This window comes from Mus pahari, chromosome 9, assembly GCF_900095145.1.
Source record: "Mus pahari chromosome 9, PAHARI_EIJ_v1.1, whole genome shotgun sequence".
NCBI lineage: Eukaryota > Metazoa > Chordata > Mammalia > Rodentia > Muridae > Mus > Mus pahari.
In genome coordinates this window covers 72,076,941-72,086,466 of record NC_034598.1, presented here as the reverse complement: position 1 = coordinate 72,086,466, position 9,526 = coordinate 72,076,941, and the positions used below count along the sequence as shown (strand labels likewise).

At 36.7% G+C, this 9,526-nt stretch overlaps 1 protein-coding gene across 3 annotated transcripts in view; it reads left to right on the top strand.

Annotated features, from left to right (window-relative positions):
- The window catches only part of Slc6a15 (solute carrier family 6 member 15), a 51,485-nt gene extending 43,755 nt beyond the window's left edge, over positions 1–7,730 (top strand). For 2 of the 3 annotated variants that reach the window (XM_021204603.2, XM_029542621.1), the window contains exons 11-12: positions 5,050–5,212; positions 6,372–7,730. In XM_021204603.2, coding sequence (XP_021060262.1) covers positions 5,050–5,212; positions 6,372–6,743 — 535 coding nt within the window. In that variant the 3' untranslated portion in view covers positions 6,744–7,730. Of the gene's footprint in view, positions 1–5,049; positions 5,213–6,371 lie in introns of those variants that run through there. The other variant, XM_029542622.1, reaches the window with a different exon arrangement.
- Positions 7,731–9,526: the final 1,796 nt, after the last annotated feature.

Below are 9,526 nucleotides of genomic sequence, written 5' to 3'. Positions count from 1 at the left end.
AGATACAGAGAATGTTAATGGTTTATAGTATCAAACAGAATTGGGAAAATGGTCTGGTTTATTTTGCAATACATATGTAATCTGCTGCACAATAATTTCAAATGTAATTAACTGAATTTTCTATATATCTAAATTTCAATAACACACTTTTTATGTGAAAAGAATGAACTTAATATGAAATGAAATATCAAACGCATATCTGTGGAAAAGCAATCTTTGAAATATATATTCAATATAAGTCATTTTAAATGTTAAAATGTTTGTCTCTACCTGACATACAGACTGAGTGATGAGAGTCTTATGTAAAGTGCACATTGGATAAAGACTCAAGTCCTCTTAGGTGACATCAATTGCATTACTGCTATTGAATGAGTATTTTGACAAAGTTCAGCATATCATACTTATTACTGCTCAAAGCTACAAGCTAAGAAGAATAGGAAATTTTATTTAATAATCATGTTCCATGTGTCAAAAGTAGCCATTGAAATATGAAAAGTAAATAAAGCCTCATGTTTTAACGGCAGTTGAAAAACATTCTGGGTCATGGATATGCATGGAGACTAAGGTGACTGGGGATATGATTTAGTGAGCAAAGTACTTACAGCTAGCATGAAGACTGAAGTACACATCCCTAGAACCCATGTGAAAGATGTGGTTGGGCATGATGGCCTTTCTATAATCACTTCAGAAAGCAAAGAGAGGTAGTGATCTTGAATAGCCAAAAAGATAAAGTTTAGTGAAAGACACTGTATGAATATATCATGATTGAGGAAGATATACAGTGTCAACACTGGGGCCACACACACACACACACACACACACACACACACACACACGTGTATACAGATGTGTAAACATACATGCATACATGCACACCATGCATATTTACATATATACCACAAAATTCAACTCAAATTAAGATAGTAGTAAGGTATCCTTATACATTTACCAGAATAGAAAACATTCAGAACACCAACAGCACAAAATGTTGCTGGGAATATAGACTAAAAGGGACATTCATTAATTGCCCGATGGAGCTATGATGGAGCTATGAAATAGTTCAAACACTTTAGAAAACACTTATAAAATGAAGATACACGTATCATATGACATGTCAGGTGCACAGTTTGTTATTTACTAAAAGGAGTTGACAATATATTCCAGATTAAAAAAAAAAAAAAAAACCTGTTCCATGAATGTTCAGAGCAGCTTTATACACAATGAGCAAGAGCTGCAGTCAAGATGTCTTTCAACAGATGAATGAATAAAGCATCCATCTAGAGAATCAAATATGATTCAATCCTAGATAAATTCCTACCAAGCCATGAGAACAATGTTGGAAATGTAAATGACCATTGCTAAAAGACAGAATTTGTATTTGATAATACTGCATCTTGTCAGATGCCAATTTATTGTAGACTATTTAGACAGTATCAAGAGCCTTAGACAGTATCAAGAGCAGCCTTTGACAACAGTTGGATATAGGGACAGATGTATAGATGAGCTCAAGGGATGTTTAGACAGATGTTATAATAATGGATACACACACACACACACACACACACACACACACACACACACGGCTTTGTCTCAACCCACAGAATGAGTTACTTCTCAAATGAGCTCTGGGAAGTAGATAAAAATGTTATGTCAATAAAGATTCATCAGTTCTGACATATATGCAACTCCTATATAGGTTGTTGATAATGGGGAACATGATTCATGAGTTGGGGTCAGAAAGATATATTGTATTCAGCATCTTCAGTTCAATTTTGTTATGAAATTAAGATATTTTTAAAAAATAAATTGTATATGAAAAATTATTCTTGAGTGACTAAGATTATACATACTTTTAAGATGGGAAATTGTTTCTTCTAGTGTAGGAAGATACAGTGTTCTAAGTGTTCAGCTAGAACACTACTTTAGATCTTTATTCCAAAGAAAAATTTCTCAATTTGTTATCAGAAAGTCACTGACCTTCTGGGCTAGTATACACTTATCAGTAAGTACATACCATGTGTGTTCTTTTGTGATTGGGTTACCTCACTCAGGATGATATTTTCTAGTTCTATCCATTTGCCTAAGAATTTCATGAATTCATTGTTTTGATAGCTGAGTAGTACTCTATTGTGTAAAGGTACCACATTTTCTGTATCCATTCCTCTGTAGAGGGACATCTTGGTTCTTTCCAGCTTCTGGCTATTATAAATAAGGCTGCTATGAACCTAGTGGATCATGTGTCCTTATTACACATTGAAGCATCTTCTGAGTATATGCCTAGTACACATGGAGGGAACCATGGCTCCAGCTGCATACGTAGCAGAGGATGGTCTTGTCGGACATTAATGGGAGGAGAGGCCCTTGGCCCTGTGAAGGCTGGATGTCCCAGTGTAGGGGAATGCCAGGAGAGGGAAGCAAGAGTGGGTGGGTTGGTGAGCTTGGGGAGGAGATGGGGGCTTTCAAAGGGGAAACCAGGAAGGGGATAACATTTGAAATGTAAATAAAGAAAATACCTAATTAAAACCCAAAGAAAACAAAAGCCACTGATTCCTAAATTTCATTGTGCTAGAATCTGTATTGTTATGAGATTCCTCTCTCAAACAATAGGTTATCAAATTAGATTTGCATTTAAATGTTCATTATTTTTCCAAAGGCTTGTCAGAGGATATCAGTTTTTATAGTAGTGTTCCTAAACAATAGTAACAACAGAAGGAAAAGTAATATTGACAAGAGCTACATTTGTTGAATACCTATGGGGCGTGAAATAGTATATTCTGCCTATGTCATTTAGGATTTTAACAGTACTTTCAAGGTAGATATAGTATTTCTTGAAATACAAATGAAGCTCAGAGAGAGAAAGATGTGTGTTAAGAGATGGCAGGATTGTCATTTTGAAATAACGTATGTTGTTTTCAAAGGTCACATTTTATCTTAGGTTCTGAAATAGAAATTCCAGGCAAGAATTCTCCCATTTAATTAGTTTTCCTTTCGCATCATGGAACAGCTTTGAGTGCTGCTTGTTTATCTCCAGTGATCTGTGATTTCATAAGCTCCGTAACCGCATGCACTTTTACCTGAATCTCCATTAATACAGTTGAAAGATGGTAGATAATTAATAGTAAGTATCCTAAAAATCTAAACTTTTGAGATACCAAATAGTTTAGCACAGGAAAAGGACATATTGAAGCATAAGAACATAGCAAATATTAGTAAATTTGAATGCAAATGTAAAAGGAATATCCTAAAAATCTGGAAATGATAGCAGCATAGTTCTTTGTTGTTTGTATTTTTCTTTAGTTTTTATTTTTTCATTGTATATAATTGTGAAATGGAAGACTCACAGCCTCTAGCAAGAAGATGCCTTCATGAATCGTCATAAAATGTTGAGAAAAAGCCACTGTCAACCTCAAGACCTATGTGGTGTCCTGTATGTGTGGGAGGGCAGTACAGAACAACCAGCCATGTTTTGGCATTTTCTTTAATCTCTATAATTCATTACAGCAAAGGGGACCACTTTCAAGTACTTGGTCTCTCTTTCCACTGTGTGGTTTCTGGGGACCTAATTCAGGCCATTGGTGGCCAGGTCCTTTACCCACTCAGTCATCTTGGTTGCCTCAAGATTCACTTTTTGCTAAGCATAAAGGAAGGTTTGCATTACTTTGCAGTGGTTGTATGCTGTTAGGGTATTGGTGCTGTATACCTAATGACTTTCTTCCCTATAAATGATGGTACAGTAACCAGACAAAACCTGAAACATAAACCTGACCACCACTCTGCTTTTATGGCTAACATGTGAAGAGTAAGGGAAATAGGTGGCTTTGTGAAGAAGAAAATGGAGATGGCCACAGACAATGGCCACTGGGAAATTATAGGGCAAAATAAAGTGACACTCCCTGGAAACACAAAATACAGGGGAGGAACTTGAAGAATAAGACTGAACTTGAGAGGTACGTCAATGAATTACAAAACGGGAACATTCTTTCAGGAATGACACTACTAAAAAAAAGTGAAAATTCCCAAAATATATAAACAACCATTGGTGGTGTTTAATGATATCACAGAATCATTACTGTTTATATAAAATGATAATGAAGATGATTAACAGAACAGACCATTTTTCACTTATAAAATAATCTTCCATAGTATACTTCAATAATTTGCAGAATGTTTACATTAACCAAATAATAGCTTTGTTTTATTTTGATAAGTAAATATTCAATATATAAATAATCTTTTATTATGAATTTGTGCATAGTTGTATGTATACATATATTGAAGTTGTGTCTGTTCTTCTGTTTGTGGGGGCCACTGGTTAACATTGGGTTCTCCTATTTTATTGCTATCCATCTTATTACTTACTTATTTATTCTGGAAAGGGTGTCTCTCTGATCCCAGGGCTTGCTGTGTCAGCTGGACCAGGTGATAAGTAAGGCCCTGGAATTTGCTAGTCTTCATTTCCCTAGTACTGAGGTTTAGATGCTGTAATAGTTTGTATATTCTTGGACCAGGGAGTGGCACCATCTGGAGGTGTGGCCTGGTTGGAATAGGTGTGATCTGGTTGGAGTAGGTGTGTCACAGTGGGTGTGGGCTTAAGACTCTCACCCCAGTTGCCTGGAAGTCAGTCTTCCAGTAGCAGCCTTTGGATGAAGATGTAGAACTCTCAGCTCTTCCTGCACCATGCCTTCCTGGATGGACTGCCATGCTCCTGCCTTGATGATAATGGACTGAACCTCTGAACCTGTAAGCCAGCCCCAATTAAATGTTGTCCTTTATAAGACTTGCCTTGGTCATGGTGTCTGTTCACAGCAGTAAAACCCTAACTAATACAGATGCCTCTTCCTGTGCCTTGGATTTTTATGGGGTTGCTGGAATCCGAACTTGGGCTCACATGCTTCAATGGTAGGCTCTTAGTTCATAGAGCTATCCCTCTTTTCCTTGAAACTGTGATCAGTACACAACTCACTAAAGTGTTTAAATATAGATTTCTGTTCAGTTATTAAGAGAGTGTAATAAGATGGAAGAATAATTAAATATTTTCTTTTTACTCAGGTTTATAGAAGACCTCACAGATATGTTAGGATTTGCTCCAAGCAAATATTACTATTATATGTGGAAATACATTTCTCCTCTAATGCTACTAACGTTGCTAATAGCTAGCATTGTGAATATGGGATTAAGTCCTCCCGGATATAATGCATGGATCAAGGAGAAGGTAAAACACAAAATAAGAAAGGCTTATTTTAAAGTGAAAATATGCCACCACTTTGTATTTTACTTTTATTTTATTTGCTTTGTAGATTTTGGTTTTTTTGTTTTTGTTTTTGTTTTTGTTTTTTTGCTTTTGACTGTACTGTTTTGGTTTGGGGATGCTAAGATTTATAATATATACCTCCCACTGCTGCAATGCTTATAATATACTGTGAACTTCTTTAACAAATGAGACCATCAGTCTTTAACTTACTACTAAACCAGATCTCTTCATCTCATCACCAAAGAACAGTGGTTGCACAGCTTTTTTGTCTCCTGGAAACAGAAAACCTCCAGAAATATTTTTCTATAAAAATTCATTACGTTTTAGCTACTTCCAACACTTAAAACACATATTAGTGATAGAGACATAATTTAAGCATAAACTGAATCAAGGATTTATTACAATTGTTTTCTATGACCAGTCACTATGGAACGTCTGTTTTGAGGTAGAACTAGTCACATTGACTCAAGCACGAGATCTGTGTTAGCTGTTATAGATCAGTGTGCTTACTTTAAGTATTCTGTGTTCAGTAATTCTACAAAATAAAAAATATTCACAATGGAAACACAGACCAGTCTGTCATCCTTATCAAAACCTGGGGGACCAGATGTGCTTCAAAGTCTAGGTTTGCAGATTTTTGAAAGAAAGTATGATACACACAGCAAATATCTATTGTTTAGTGATGAAATACAACAAAACAGCGACTGAGAGGTTTGCTGAGTTACGTTCAATTTTTGATGGTGTTTCAGATACAGATGCAGTTGCATTCATGTTGGGAAGTTGGATCATCCTCCCTCCCTCCCTCCCTCCCTCCCTTCCTCCCTCCCCCTCCTCCCCCCTCTCTTGCTCTGTGTGTGTCTTTCTTTTCCTGACTCCCCTTTTCTTTATCTTATTCTTCGGATCTATCAAGCTTCACATGGCATGTGCAGAATTCTAACCATATTTTGAATGATTGGAATTAATAATTGAATTTGTTGAATGTCACTTCCATAACTTACTGTCAGTCAGAGACAGCGATATAATCATCCCAAAATTTGACGTATAAACCCAAGATCAATGTAACTCCTTCATAAGAGCACTTAGACTGCTGACATTTAATTTCTCTCCCCGGCTTTCCCAGGCATCGGAAGAATTTCTGAGCTACCCGATGTGGGGGATGGTTGTCTGTTTCTCCCTGATGGTGCTGGCAATACTTCCTGTCCCCGTGGTGTTCATCATTCGTCGCTGCAACCTCATAGACGATAGTTCTGGTAACTTGGCCTCCGTGACCTATAAGAGAGGAAGAGTCCTGAAAGAACCTGTGAACTTGGAAGGAGATGACGCCAGCCTCATTCACGGAAAGATACCGAGTGAAATGTCATCTCCAAATTTTGGTAAAAATATTTATCGAAAACAAAGTGGTTCCCCGACACTGGATACCGCTCCCAATGGACGCTATGGGATTGGGTATTTGATGGCGGACATGCCAGACATGCCAGAGTCTGACTTGTAGCTGAACGAAAGCAGAGGTCGAGTTTGGGTAATTTTTATCGGTGAGCATTGGTTCTACTATGAGAAGCCTTGGGCTTCACTTATCACAAGGTGATCTCAGGTGTCCACGGCTGTGATCTTTAATCCAAACAGTTTAAGACAGTTCAAGAACATCAATCCTCAGTTTACAGTTGCACAGAAATGATGGCAGACAAAGCTTACATTGACTGAGGTCATATTTTGCCAGGATTTTTTAAAAAACAAAAAGCACTTTGGCATATTTTCAAGTATTTCTATCTCTTTAAAAAAAGGTGTTACCTCAGTTTCTAATAATTTCTGGATTCAATATCATTGGCAATTTTAAAAACTCCCTGGTCTATCTTACAATTCATAATTTTGCCTTCAGAGTAAGTTCCAGTATTACCATGAACAGTTGTGTGAGCCGGTGCCTCTCAGCACATTCCCATGAGTACGTTCTGTAGATAGTCTGTACTTAATTTTGGTAGCATTGCAACCTTCCTAGGCACTTAGTTGGAGAAAACTGCAAAGTATTTTCTTATATGATAGCTGCATAGAGCAATAGTATCAAAGAGTAAGAAGGCACTGATGCTGGAGGAGAGGTTAGGTCCAGATGTGACTGAGGGTTCCGTGTGGTGGCTGTATATTTTGTGTAAAATAGGTGTGTGGAAATGTCTGAAGGGAGTGGTTCCATACTCTCAAGAATTATGCAGACTGCGTTTTTCTTATGCCGTGTGCCTAAAAATCTACTTAATATTTATTGTGGTTTTGAGATCACTTATAGTATATTTATATAATATACTTGCCATGCATAGAGATGCCGATCAGGACCCTTAAGTGCTGATTTGAAAACTTGAAGCAAGATAGCATTTTGATTTCATATGTTTCTGTTTTGCTTCATTTTATGCAAATACGAATTCTTTTTTAAGTGATTGTTAAAACTGTATGGCATTACATTTTAACCTACCAATAAACAAAGTTTAAAGAATGGTGTTCGTGTCCCTCATTGATTTTTTTTTTCCCCCCTTGGGTCACCTGAACTGGATTATGCTTCTTACAACTCCTCTCAGCTTGATTGTCTTGCATTTCAGCCAGGGCTTAAGCATTTCATAATAATCATCACATTCCAAGTCGGATTAACAAAGTCACAGGGCTGAGAATACTTGCCAGACAAACAAACAAGAATTTAATAACTGAGGTGTGCTTTAACATAATCTTATCACATGGAAGAATGCTTCTAGCTTCTAGCAAACTGTATGCAGTTGAGTGCCTCAACTGTTTTCATGTCTGTGATTAGCTAAAGAACAGGACATGTGCATAGAACAATTTTGAATACACATTGCAATGTTATTAGTTATAATTAGATTTCTTATGTCCCTGCCTTTCCTTTACCAGATATTAAACCCAGCATACTATGCATTCTAGGGAAGTGCTCTACCAGCTGTGTTAATAGACATCATTTAGATTAGCCATCCACATTCATTCATTACACATAACTGTAAGTTTGTTTCTTCCTATTTCCTCCCCTACCCTGATGCTGGTAACCTTTTGTTCTCCTCTTGGTTTCCAACTATATTGGTTATAAAAAACAAACAAACAAACAAACAGAATGATAACAAACACATATGTAAGTGAAAGGATGTAATATTTGACTTTCTCTTTCTGAAATGTTTCACACCGTTGTGGATCCTTCTGTGTTGTCCCAGATGGTAGTATCTCCCTTTTTTTTTTTTAGGCTAAATAATGTTCCACTGCTTTTTATATGTCTCAGTGCTTTGGTGGACATGTATGTTGCTTCCATATCCTTAGTCTTTCGCATGATCTGGCAGCAGACGGAGCTCTGTGAGGGTGTGATTTCATTTCTCTTCTGGTAAAGTTTGGGATCCTTCCTAAACAGATCTCTATCCTCTACTCACAAACATGAGGGACATTGGCCAAGAAGTTAAAGCAAAGTCAAATGTCCCCCTTTTTAATATTGCCATCAATCAATTCTTCAGTTGTCCTTTTAAGTAACCTTTGCCTTGATTTCAACATCTGTTAAATAAAAGTGTGAGCAAGGTAGGCTAGTTCCCATCTGTGAGCACAGTACTCAGAAGATGAGGCAGAGATATTGTTTATTTTAAATTCAAACTTATCTACATCGTGAGATAGACGGGCATGGTGCTAATTAGATATCATCCTGACTCAAACTAAATGAATAATTATAAAGATAGGCACCATGCCTCATACACACTGAGTCAATGCAGCATGGTAAGTCAAACCTAGGGACAATCATTTAACTACTCATTCCTTATTGCCAGTATAAGATGTATCTGTCCTTTCTTAGTGATGTCGTTACATAGCAGCAACAGCAATAGCAACAACAGATCATTTAAAATAGCCTTCTCTATGATCTTTTGAAGTTAATTGTTTTTCTATACAACCTCTTCAAGATTCGACTTAAATTTACATTGAGGAGTGGCAAATCTAAGGAGCTTCAGTTGGGGAAATGCCTCCATGAGATCCAGCTGTAAGGCATTTCCTCCCCAACCTGCTTCTTGGTCATGATGTTTGTGCAGGAATAGAAACCCTGACTAAGACACACACACACACACACAAACACACACATACAAATAAATGTAGAAAGGTACTTTTATCATATATATATATATATATATATATATATATATATATATATATATATATATATATATATATTTCCAGGTCCTTTGCATATACATTATGGCTTCCAGTTTAATGTTTTTGGGGGATTTCTGAGTTTGTAAAAGACTAGGACCCTGTATTGAT